Source organism: Panulirus ornatus, chromosome 64 (genome assembly GCF_036320965.1).
Source record: "Panulirus ornatus isolate Po-2019 chromosome 64, ASM3632096v1, whole genome shotgun sequence".
In the NCBI taxonomy this organism is placed as follows: Eukaryota; Metazoa; Arthropoda; class Malacostraca; order Decapoda; family Palinuridae; genus Panulirus; species Panulirus ornatus.
This window is the reverse complement of record NC_092287.1, coordinates 22,286,533-22,300,178: the sequence shown is the minus strand read 5'-3', so window position 1 is coordinate 22,300,178 and position 13,646 is coordinate 22,286,533. Positions and strand designations below refer to the sequence as shown.

The window sequence follows — 13,646 nt, the reverse complement described above, 5'->3', positions numbered from 1 at the left end:
TTCAGTGGATTTTATATACCTGACAAGAACGGAATAAAGGAGAATCTTGGAACCGCGTTCACTGGAAGGACAGTGGAAATACAGTGAAATACAGTGCACTGAAAGGATATACGCATTAAGCAGATCCCTCCCCCATCATATTATATAACCTGTATGTTGGATCTGAAAAAAAGATATGCAAGGAGCACTAGAGAAATATATACACCATGACAAGAACTAACACAGAAAGGAGAGCGAAAATGGAATAACGGGAATGAACAGGGGGAAAAAAGAAGTTGGCAAAGTTGTACATGATTTTTTCAATCCTCGCTCTTCTTTTGTTCATATTTCAGTGTTGTTTATCTGTGATGATTATTGTGATATAGACCATTATCCATCGTCAGTGAGATGTTTCCCTACTGGTATATTAAGTCTGTGGATAAAACCGTCATCACAGGTAAGGATATAGATAAATCTGCTCACTGAAATATATAATTCAGGTGTGTTGATGTATATATAGAGAAGAAGTCTGTGTTGCAGAGGATTTATATACCTCCATACACACGCAGACGTGACAGGAGTAGATGTAGATGACATTTTCGTAGTGCTGTGTGACAGTGACTGGAGTAGATCAAGGAGATAAATGAAGGTAAGAGAGATATTGAAGGGAACAGTGGCGAGAGGTTCAAAGATTGGTTTGAAATGGATAGTTATATATCAAGAGAAGATGAAAGGGGCTGATGATGGTAGGGTCATGATTGGGTAGTTAGTTGTCATGATTGGGTAGTTAGTTGTTATGATTGGGTAGTTAGTTGTCATGGTGGGGGTCATGATTGGGTAGTTTGTTAGTCAACCACCAATTTGAAATACGTCAGAGGAAATAAGACTGAACACGTCGTCGTAATCACGACCAATTTGGTTTAACGAAAGCTTGGGGGGGGGGGGGGGTAATTTGTGTGTCTGGTCTAATGACCTGAACTGTGTCATAGTATTTAGGAATACGTGAGACAGCATATATTAATCTATCCCACATATGTGGCATAGAAGGTGATATAAAAGAGTTCTATGGCGTCAATAGAATGCAGTTCTCAATGTTAGAGATATGAACTACCTCGATAAAAAGCTTAGAGATAAAAAACTTTAGATAAAAAGCTTGAGATAAAAAGCTTAAGATAAAAAGCTAAGAGATAAAAAGGGGAACAGATCCACGCCATGTTTAAAGATGGCGCCCAGGCTAGTCACTTAGCCTAGGAAACCATAAATATAAATAATGTATATATATACCCTAGGCAACTGAACCATAAATATAAATAATGTATATATATACCCTAGCCAACTGAACCATAAATATAAATAATATATACCTAAGTATCCATGACTTTGGCCGTTTTTATACTGAACTATGGGTAGTGAAGACCGTAGATTGTACAGTTCGAGGTAGACGCTAACTAACACTTTATCGTCATCTATCGTCATTTATCATCATTTATCGTCATTTATCTGTTTATGATAATTCGTGATTGATAAAGATAAATATTTTTGTGGCTTGTTAGACTACGTGTTGTGACCACGTATTACAGCCATGCGTCGCGAACGGAGACGCCCTTATGGTTAGGTGTTTTACGTATTACGTCATTCGTGACGTGTCATCAGGTGTACGGGAGTATGATATATAGTGAAGGCTATAGTGAAGATTTCGTTATATAAGTTAAAGCATTATAGATAATGCTTTAGTAAGGTACATAACTAGTTAATAACTCCCTCTCTTCCAAGTTAGGTCACAGCTTACCATGTTAATAACTCCCTCTCTTCCCAGTTAGGTCACAGCTTACCTTGTTCAAGCTTTTGTGAACAAATTCTTATGTATAATATAAGAAGAACCATTAGCCCTATATTTAAAAAAAAAAGTAGACAAAATAAAATATCTAAAGTATTGAGTAAATTTGTGAGCTGGTAAATTGTGAGTTCGTAATTTTCAATGAGAAATGGAATTGATGACGTCTAAGGAAAGTGTTAAAATTCAGGAAATTTTCATATTCAGGAAAAGTTAGGTTAGGCTGAAGTTATAGTTAGGCTGAAGTTATGGTTAGGCTGAAGTTAGAGTTTGGCAGAGGTTATAGTTAGGCTGAAGTTATAGTTTGGCTGAAGTTATAGTTTGGCTGATGTTATAGTTAGGCTGAAGTTATAGTTAGGCTGAAGTTAGAGTTTGGTGAAGTTATAGTTAGGTTGAAGTTACTAACGAGTTTGGCTGAGGTTATAGTTAGGCTGAAGTTATAGTTTGGCTGAAGTTATAGTTTGGCTGATGTTATAGTTAGGCTGAAGTTATAGTTAGGCTGAAGTTAGGTTTGGCGAAGTTATAGTCAGGTTGAAGTTAGAGTTTGGCTGAAGTTATTGTTAGGCTGAAGTTAGAGTTTGGTGAAGTCATAGTTAGGCTGAAGTTAGAGTTTGGTGAAGTTATAGTTAGGTTGAAGTTAGAGTTTGGCTGAAGTTATTGTTAGGCTGAAGTTAGAGTTTGGCTGAAGTTATAGTTAGGCTGAAGGTATAGTTAGGTTGAAGTTATGGTTAGGCTGAAGTTAGAGTTTGGCTGAAGTTATAGTTAGGTGAAGTTATAGTTAGGTTGAGGTTATAGTTAGGCTGAAGTTATAGTTAGGATGAAGTTAGAGTTTGGCTGAAGTTTCTCCTGTAACGTGAAAGGCGTTTCCCTTAATTTCCATGATTATCGTAACTTCATTATTATATACTTACACATTACTGTCTGCTCTAATCAGACCTAGCCTTACTTAACTAATGTAACTAAAAAGTAACTACCTAACCTACTTTACGAAAATGTATCCTAGCAACTATTTGCATCACTTTCGTTACTGAAACTAGTTACCTAACTTCAAGAAAAAATCTATCCTAGCATACTCAAGAAAAAATCTATCCTAGCATACTTCAAGAAAAAATCTATCTTAGCATACTCAAGAAAAAATCTATCCTAGCATACTTCAAGAAAAAATAATCTATCTTAGCAATCCTAGCCCTGCTTTACGTAAGTAATATTACTAAAACTACCTAACCTACTTCAAGAAAACTTAATTTATCCTAACCAAACTACTTTACTTAAGTAACGTAACCAAAACTAACTACCTAACGTACTTCAAGAAAACTTAATTTATCCTAACCAAACTACATCTTTATCTAGTAATGTAACCTACTTAAAAGAAAATTTATCCTAGCCACTGAATTATTCTCCTCACTTAACCAGACTTTTAAACCTGCTTATCTACACCACTTAAACTAACACTACCACAATTGAACACACTGAGCTGAAATTGGCTGATATTGGAGTCTGTAACGTCAGCAGGGGGAAGACAAAGGTCAGTAAGGTCAGCAGGGGAGGACAAGGTCGTGTAAGGTCAGCAGGATGGAAGACAAGGTTCAGTAAGGTCAGGAGGAGGGAAGACAATGGTAGTAAGGTCAGCAGGAGGAAAGACAAGGTCACTAAGATCAGCAGAAGGGAAGACAAGGTCAGTAAGGTCAGCGGGGGGAGACAAGGTCAGCAGAGAGGAGTACAAGGGTCAGTAAGGTCAGCAGAGAGGAAGACAAGGTCAGCAGGGGGAGACAAGGTCAGCAGAGAGGAGTACAAGGGTCAGTAAGGTCAGCAGAGAGGAAGACAAGGGTCAGTAAGGTCAGCAGAGAGGAAGACAAGGGTCAGTAAGGTCAGCAGAGAGGAAGACAAGGGTCAGTAAGGTCAGCAGAGAGGAAGACAAGGATCAGTAAGGTCAGCAGAGAGGAAGACAAGGGTCAGTAAGGTCAGCAGGAGGAAAGACAAGGTCAGTAAGGTCAGCAGGGGGGAAGACAAGAGTCAGTAAGGCCAGCAGGGGGGAAGACAAGGGTCAGTAAGGCCAGCAGGGGGAAGACAAGGGTCAGTAAGGTCAGCAGGGGGGAAGACAAGGGTCAGTAAGGTCAGCAGGGGGGAAGACAAGGGTCAGTAAGGCCAGCAGGGGGGAAGACAAGGGTCAGTAAGGTCAGCAGGGGGAAGACAAGGGTCAGTAAGGTCAGCGAAGGGGAAAGACAAGGGTCAGTAAGGTCAGCAGGGGGGGAAGACAAGGTCAGTAAGGTCAGGAGTACCAAGACAGGAAGACTCAGGCCAGATGATAAAGTAGATAACGAAATTATTTAACGGATGGAAGAAGGTCAGTGGGAAATGCGGTGGATAGAAACATTTTTAAAAAAAAAAACTTTTAGAAGAAGGTCGATGGTAGAAGAGGTGAGTCGGGGTCCCATGTATTAACAGACTTGTATGCAAATGTATCATTTAATGGTAATAATTACTTTTACTTAAGTAATTACCTTTAGTTAATCATCATTTATTTTGAGATGACCAATTGGCCTTTATGGCCATTACCGCTGTATTGGATGGTTACGATGTGTCACACTTAAGATATCGAACGATATATATTTTTTTCATTCGTCTGTGTTAGCACTTAACGAGCGACTTACTTAACATCGCTACACCACCGTTTCCTTTTTTTCGATAACGAATAAGAGACCTGTCCGTTTTTATCATTGATTCAATTTATCCGTCATTTGAGGAAGATGTTAATTGCGCTCTCTCTCTCTCTCTCTCTCTCTCTCTCTCTCTCTCTCTCTCTCTCTCTCTCTCTCTCTCTCTCTCTCTCTCTATATATATATATATATATATATATATATATAACATCTTGTGCTGCTGTCACGCTATATCGATCTCAAGCGATGGGTTGACCTTATCTGGCACCACGTGTGACCTGACCCTGGCTGCTGCGCCCCCCGGGATGTGGGGGGGAGGTCAATGTAGGGGGGGGGGGGTCAGGCCGGCCTACTGCAGTGTAGCCAACGACGCGCCACAGTTCAACGACTTTTGGGGGACTGCAGATGGTCCCCCCCCCCCCCACCCACCTCAGGGCAAGGACCTGGCAACACTGTTGACCTTGGGACAGCATCAGCATCATGGGCGCGCGCGCGCGAGCGCGACCCAGCCCGGGTCAAGACTTTACCAGTACTTTTTTGGGGGGGTCGCGACTTCGGGGGGGGGGACCCTCCTTGTGACCCTGGAGGGAGTACGTACGCTATGGAAGGGCTGGTCGTCGTCGTGCGACGACGACGAAGACGAAGGAAGGAGGTATATGGGTCGAGGAGGAGCCTCCTCCTCTCCCAGACACAGTCCAAGACGAAAAATATCTTAGCTTTTTTTAAAAGCAAAACTCACGTAAATAAATATCGGCAGCTGACACCTCATACCCTCACCTGATTCCATGTTTCTCGAGACGTCCGTCCTCCCGGAGGGCGGCGCCCTTACACCCCCACGGCTTTTCGTGGTTAATATATTCATCATTTCATGTGTCGTCGGTTACATAAGTTGACCGGCATTACAGAAACGACGGGAGGAGGGTGGTGGTCTGTGGATGGTGTGTGCGGTACGACATCAATGAAGATCAATGCCCGGTATTTGGCGGCTGGCTGGCGGCGGCTGGCGGGCGTACGACGACACGACACTCACCCCCCACCCCCACCCCCGGGGGAGGGGGAATCGATCCCCGGGCCTCGTGTTGAGTGCGCTCATCTCCCACAATTTTGCGTGCAACTCTTGATTTAATTGAATAAATACCTAGTCACTTATTATCGTACGTTGTAGACTGGTCAAAGGCTGGCTCTCTCTCTCTCTCTCTCTCTCTCTCTCTCTCTCTCTCTCTCTCTCTCTCTCTCTCTCTCTCTCTCTCTCTCTCGGCAGTAAACTCCAACGATGACCAAAAATGGGAGCCATTGTTTGTTTGTTTGTTTGTTGAACATCGTGTCTCCATCTCTCTCTCCACCGGGTTAGGAGGCGTCGTAATTGGGGGCGACCTCACACTGGCTCGTGGGTCAGGGTTGGGTGCACGTGGTGAAGGAGGGAGGGAGGGAAGGAGGGAGGGAGGATGTAAGGCACCTGGCCTCCCCACTGTGGGGAGGGTGTGGGGGTGTGTGTGTGGGGGGAAGACAGGGACTCGCTTAGTTTCGATAAGTGTCAACTCACGTCACCCTTGACCTTGTTCACGCACCAAGGCGGCGGTGGTGGTGGTTGGAACAGCTGGGCTCCGTAGGGGGTTAGTTAGCCGCCCCCCCGCGCGCGGATGACTGCCCGAATGACCCGTACGGACCACCGCGGCAAGACAGTGGCTTGTTATGTGTGTGTGGGGGGGGGGGGTTGTGTGTGTGGGGGGAGGGTAGCGATTGTGGGGGGTGGGGTGGAGTTGTGTGGGAGGAGGGTAGGGTAGCGATTGAATGCGCTTAAACTGATGGAACGCAGAGCTATGGAAAGTGGTGTGTGGGGGAGGGAGGGAGGGAGGGAGGGAGGGGTCGGTAGTGGAGGGAAAGGGGGAGGGGTGGGTCAGGTCGGTAGTAGAAAGGGGTGGGGGAGGAGGGGGGACGGGGCGGGAGGTTGTAGAGGGGGAGGGAAGGAGAGAGGGAGGGATGGAGGGAGGGAGGGAAGGTGAGGGGGAGGAGGTAAGTAGAGTGTGTCAGGTGAACCCAGGTTAGGATGCTCGTTACTAGATAGAAATGGTCGCTCAAAAAAAACCCACCCACCCATTCCCTCCCACTTCCCATCACATGGTCTTTGTCTCTGGCGCCATTACCCACACCCGCACCCAGTGTTTCGGGTACTGGAGGGCCTGTGTGTCGGGGATGGAGAGTCAAGACGTGTATCTTAGTTTCAATAACGTTGGAAAATAGATATTTTTTGGGGGGTGTAGGGAGCGAGTGTGGGAGTAGTACACCTCTGCGACACCCTGGGCTCGTGGGCAACCAAACCCATTTTGGGGGTGTAGGGAGCGAGTGTGGGTAGCGGTACACTCAGCGACACCCTGGGTTCGTGGGCAACCAAACCCATTTTGGGGGTGTAGGGAGCGAGTGTGGGTAGCGGTACACCTCTGCGATACCCTGGGTTCGTGGGCAACCAGACCCATTTTGGGGTGTAGGAAGCGAGTGTGGGTAGCGGTACACCTCTGCGACACCCTGGGCTCGTGGGCAAGCAGACCCATATTTATACACCCAGTTGCCAAGCATCCATACCTGAACATTGGGCTTTTTTCCGCCAAGCCGGGTTTTGGTGCCCGGCGTGGGCGCGCGCGCCCTCACCCACGGCCCGCTCGCCTGCAAAAAGGCCATGCCCTCCCAGCATGATCACAGAGCCGTCCGCGTGAATAAAGTCGCGGAGGCCATTTAAAAAAAAAATAGATTTTAAGTAATGAATGAGAACGGAGCGGCGGAGGAGGAGGAGCGGCGACGACGTCGACGGTGGCGACCGACGGCGATGGTGTTGGCGCGCGCGGGGTTTTGAATGGCGGTGGTGACGTCACGCGGGAGGGAGGGAGTCGGAGGCAGGACGAGAGCGTAGTGTGGGCCCGGCCGGCGTGGGGGACGCACGCACGTTCGGCCATGACCGCCCTGCACCACGCCCGTGTCTAACACCACACCACACCACACCACCTCCCCCGCCGCCGCCCCCCCCGCGCCTTCAGCGCTCGCTCTCTCCCCCCCGGCTCGTCTCGGGTGATGGTCATGGCCGAGAAACCCAAGGCGCCCGTCAAGGTGGGCTTCTACGACATCGAGAAGACCATCGGCAAGGGCAACTTCGCCGTGGTCAAGCTGGCCCGACACCGCATCACCAAAACGGAGGTAAGTCATCTGCCGACGACGACGACGCTGACGACGACGCTGACGCCGCCCCTGGCCACACACCACCTGCCCGAAGGAAAAGAGGTGGTGGTGGGTTAGGAGGGAAAGGGAGAAGTAGTGTCCCGACACCCGTATGACACCTGCTTGACACCACCGTGTGTGACACCCAGTATCTCTCTCTCTCGCGCGCGCGTCTCTCTCACCACCGTGTCTGTTGTAAAGTGCCGTGAAAAAAAAAGGAGAGTACGGTAACATTATCTGATATGACCCCCGACCCCGTGTGGTTTATGACACCGTGTTCTTGATGGCACCCTGCCATCTCTGTGTGGTTTATGACCCTGTGATTTACAACACCATGTGATCACTGTGTGGTTTATGACACCCTGTGATATACGACACTCGGTCATCGTGTGGTTATGACACCTGTGGTTGATTACACCGTGGTTTACGATGCCCTGTTATCAGTTTTATGATCCTGTGATTTACGACACCTTGTGATCACGGCGTGGTTTATGACACCCTGTGATTTACGACACTTTGTGATCACTGTGTGGTTTATGACACCCTGTGATTTACGACACCTTGTGATCACTGTGTGGTTTATGACACCCTGTGATTTACGACACTTTGTGATCACTGTGTGGTTTATGACACCCTGTGATTTACGACACCTTGTGATCACTGTGTGGTTTATGACACCCTGTGATTTACAACACCATGTGATCACTGTGTGGCTTATGACACCCTGTGATTTACGACACCATGTGATCACTGTGTGGTTTATGACACCCTGTGAGTTACGACACCGTGTGATCACTGTGTGGTTTATGACACCTTGTGATTTACGACACCTTGTGATCACTGTGTGGTTTATGACACCTTGTGATTTACGACACCTTGTGATCACTGTGTGGTTTATGACACCTTGTGATTTACAACACCGTGTGATCACTGCGTGGTTTATGACACCCTGTGATTTACGACACCATGTGATCACTGCGTGGTTTATGACACCCTGTGATTTACGACACCATGTGATCACTGCGTGGTTTATGACACCCTGTGATTTACACCATGTGATCACTGTGTGGTTTATGACACCCTGTGATTTACGACACCTTGTGATCACTGCGTGGTTTATGACACCCTGTGATTTACGACACCTTGTGATCACTGTGTGGTTTATGACACCTTGTGATTTACGACACCTTGTGATCACTGTGTGGTTTATGACACCCTGTGATTTACGACACCTTGTGATCACTGTGTGGTTTATAACACCCTGTGATTTACACCATGTGATCACTGTGTGGTTTATGACACCCTGTGATTTACGACACCTTGTGATCACTGTGTGGTTTATGACACCCTCTGATTTACGACACCATGTGATCACTGCGTGGTTTATGACACCCTGTGATTTACAACACCATGTGATCACTGTGTGGTTTATGACACCCTGTGATTTACAGCACCTTGTGATCACTGCGTGGTTTATGACACCCTGTGATTTACGACACCTTGTGATCACTGTGTGGTTTATGACACCTTGTGATTTACAACACCTTGTGATCACTGTGTGGTTTATGACACCTTGTGATTTACGACACCTTGTGATCACTGTGTGGTTTATGACACCTTGTGATTTACGACACCTTGTGATCACTGTGTGGTTTATGACACCCTGTGATTTACGACACCATGTGATCACTGTGTGGTTTATGACACCCTGTGATTTACAACACCGTGTGATCACTGTGTGGTTTATGACACCCTGTGATTTACGACACCATGTGATCACTGCGTGGTTTATGACACCCTGTGATTTACGACACCTTGTGATCACTGTGTGGTTTATGACACCCTGTGATTTACAACACCTTGTGATCACTGTGTGGTTTATGACACCCTGTGATTTACGACACCTTGTGATCACTGTGTGGTTTATGACACCCTGTGATTTACAACACCTTGTGATCACTGTGTGGTTTATGACACCCTGTGATTTACGACACCATGTGATCACTGTGTGGTTTATGACACCCTGTGATTTACAACACCTTGTGATCACTGTGTGGTTTATGACACCTTGTGATTTACGACACCTTGTGATCACTGTGTGGTTTATGACACCTTGTGATTTACACCATGTGATCACTGTGTGGTTTATGACACCCTGTGATTTACAACACCGTGTGATCACTGTGTGGTTTATGACACCTTGTGATTTACGACACCTTGTGATCACTGTGTGGTTTATGACACCTGTGCTTGAAGACACCCCTGTGATTTACGACACCCTTTGATCACCATGGGGTTTATGACACCCTGTGAGTTATGACACGGCGATGTTTTGACACTTGGGAAATACGATAGTGGGGGGGGGGGGAACACGACAATGGTGTATGACGTAGCTTATGACACCGTGAAATATGACGTGGTATATGACACCGGGACATACGAAGCCGGTTTATGACACGTGGATTGAGGCAGTGCCACATGGAGGGTAGACGACACGCCTCGTGATTATTTTTTTAAGACGAGGCTCGGGGGCGACGGGCTTGCGACGACGACGCAACGGGCGTCGCTCTTATCTGCCATGGCGTCACACCGGATAGTGGCTCGTGTGTCGCACTGACACCGGCACACGGTCGTGTACGGCGGGCCCCAGCCAGTGACACCAGCGAGCACGGAGAGTGGCACGGGTGTCAGGCCCGCCGGCATTGTGACACCTGACGGTGGCGCTGACGTAGGCCTGGACGACTGACTATACCACCTCCTCCTCCTCCTCCTCCTTCTCCTCCGCCACCGCTGCTCCTCCTCCTTCTCCTCCTTCTCCTCCTCCTCCTCCTCCTCCTCCTCCTCCTCCTCCTCCTCCTCCTCCTCCGCCACCGCCTCTCCTCCTCCTCCGCCGCCGCTCCTCCTCCTCCTCCTCCTCCGCCACCGCCGCTCCTCCTCCCTCCCTCCCTCCCTCCCTCCCTCCCTCCTCCAGGTCTGGTCTGGTCTGGTCTGGTCGGCTGACCTGGTCGATGCCGGCCGACCTGTCTCTATACTGGTAGTTTGGTCGTTAGATGGGACGATACTTGATGACCTGGACTACCAGGGCGCTGTATCCCAAGAGCGAGACGGTACGATAACTTGGGCGGCACGTCGGTACGACCCGTGCGACGTACGACGGGATCCTCCCGACCTCCGACCGTCGCAGACTTGCTTCTCCTGAAGTACTTCTTCACGTTGGACTGGCCGGACAGATTTTATGATTTGGTTAAATTCGTTAATTGAGGTTAAATTGGTTAGGTTGGTCCACCGGCATTTCTTTGATATATATATATATATATATATATATATATATATATATATATATATATATATATATATATATATATATATACCGATGTCGCTAAACTATAACCAATTTTTAAGAACCTATAACTTTAAACATTATTATTATTATTATTATTATTATTATTATTATTATTATTATTATTATGATAATACACAATCGCTGTTTCCCGCGTCAGCGAGGTAGCGCAGAGTAAGGCGGTGTCGCTCGTCTCGTTAACTGTCGAACGAGGTGATTGGTGTAGTAACGGACCCTTCGATTGTTTCAAGTGTTTCCCCAATTGCTTGACCTTAACGTACGCACGCACGCACGCACGCACACACATGAACATGATGTCTTTGTGTTTCTTTGTTTGTCTTTGTGAATGCATGTTTATGTTTGTAAAATGTGAAGGTCGACATTATTCTGTCTCTGTGGCTATGGCGCTCGACAGTGTGGGAAGTCGATAGACTTGGTGTGGGGAGTCGATAGACTTGGTGTAGGAAGTCGATAGACTTGGTATGGGGAGTCGACATACAGGGTGTGGGGAGGGTCGACATACAGAGTGTGGGGAGGGTCGACACACAGGTGTGTGGGGTAGTCGACACACAGGTGTGTGGGGTAGTCGACACTCAGGGTATGTGGGGTAGTCGACACACGGGGTATGTGGGGTAGTCGACACTAAGGGTGTGTGGGTGGTCGACACACGGGGTATGTGGGGTAGTCGACACTCAGGGTGTGTGGGTGGTCGACACACAGGGTATGTGGGGTAGTCGACACTCAGGGTGTGTGGGTGGTCGACACACGGGGTATGTGGGGTAGTCGACACTCAGGGTGTGTGGGTGGTCGACACACAGGGTATGTGGGGTAGTCGACACTCAGGGTGTGTGGGTGGTCGACACACGGGGTATGTGGGGTAGTCGACACTCAGGGTGTGTGGGTGGTCGACACACAGGGTATGTGGGGTAGTCGACACTCAGGGTGTGTGGGTGGTCGACACACGGGGTATGTGGGGTAGTCGACACATACGGTGTGTGGGGTGGTCTACACCCACGGTGTGTAGGGTTAGTCGACACACACGGTGTGTGGGGTGGTCTACACCCAGGGTGTGTAGGGTTAGTCGACACACACGGTGTGTGGGGTGGTCTACACCCACGGTGTGTAGGGTTAGTCGACACACACGGTGTGTGGGGTGGTCTACACCCACGGTGTGTAGGGTTAGTCGACACTCAGGGTGTGTGGGATAGTCGACACACACACGGTGTGTGGGGTGGTCGACACAGAGGGTGGACGGGGTGGTGGTCTATGGTGTGGGCTATGGCGCTGGCCACTTGGTGTGCCCTGGTCACGTCGCCTAGCGATGAACCACATACATACATACATACATACGTCCTCGATATTCTGGGGGTGTCACAACCCACACCCCCAGATATAGGCAGGCGGGCGTCCGTCACCCACCCTCCCCAGACACAGCTGTAGTTCTCTGGAGAGAGAGAGAGAGAGAGAGAGAGAGAGAGAGAGAGAGAGAGAGAGAGAGAGAGAGAGAGAGAGAGAGAGAGAGAGATTCCTCCCTCTCCACCTCCAACTTCTCTGTCATGTGTTAAGTAACTGGATACTAACCTAACCTAACCTAACCTAACCTAACCTAACCTCATAGATTCTTCAGTACACCTCTCTCTCTCTCTCTCTCTCTCTCTCTCTCTCTCTCTCTCTCTCTCTCTCTCTCGTTTCACGTCGGAGGGAATCTTGTTTTGGGTCGGGGGACACGACGACACATGTCGCTCACTTTTCGGAGCCTTCGTCGTGTTAGAAGCCCTGTGAGGGAGCACAGTCTGGTGTGTGTGTGTGTGTGTGTGTCCCCGGCGCTACACAGTGTAGGCGGGGAAGTGCGTGGTCACCCCTGCGTCTGTCTGTCTGTCTGTCTGTCTGTCTGTCTGGGTGGACACCCCAGCGTCTGTCTGTGTGTGTGTCTGTCTGTCTGTCCACACTGATAGCAACCCCATACCAAGTGAACACCAGGAGTGCCTGCTGTAAGGAGTGTGTTAAATGATACATAATTTATTAAGGGAAATGATGGGTTTGGTATAATTAATAAATTGAATAATGCTGGTTGATGATGGGAAGTTTAGTTATTTTCTTTTTAACAATATATGTATTAAGGGCCAGGCATGTATCATGGCCTCACCATTGTCTGCAATATATATATATATATATATATATATATATATATATATATATATATATATATATATATATATATATATATTATTTATTAATTGTAATTAATCACTGTTTCCCGCGTCAGCGAGGTAGCGCCAGGAAGCAGACGAAGAATGGCCCATCCATTCATATACTCGTATATAAACGCCCATATACGTACATATATATGCATATACATATCAACATATGCATACACATACACAGACATATACATATATACACATGTCCATATCCATACTTGCTGGCCTTCATCCATTCTCGGCGCTACCCCCTCCCCCACAGAAAACGGAAAGGCTAGGTTGGTGGCTTTAAATGTGGTCACCACAGAAGACGCTTGAGGGAAGACCAGGTCACCACAACCTTGTTATATGTCATGACCTTAATGACCTGGTGAGAGAGAGAGAGAGAGAGAGAGAGAGAGAGAGAGAGAGAGAGAGAGAGAGAGAGA

At 47.7% G+C, this 13,646-nt stretch overlaps 1 protein-coding gene across 1 annotated transcript in view; it reads left to right on the top strand.

Moving 5' to 3' along the window:
- Nucleotides 1-7,377: 7,377 nt before the first annotated feature.
- The window catches only part of LOC139746310 (serine/threonine-protein kinase SIK2-like), a 184,800-nt gene continuing 178,531 nt past the window's right edge, over nucleotides 7,378-13,646 (top strand). Inside the window, exon 1 of the mRNA XM_071657429.1 lies at nucleotides 7,378-7,656. Within this exon, the coding sequence (XP_071513530.1) occupies nucleotides 7,534-7,656 (123 nt within the window). The 5' untranslated portion in view covers nucleotides 7,378-7,533. The remainder of the gene's footprint in view (nucleotides 7,657-13,646) is intronic.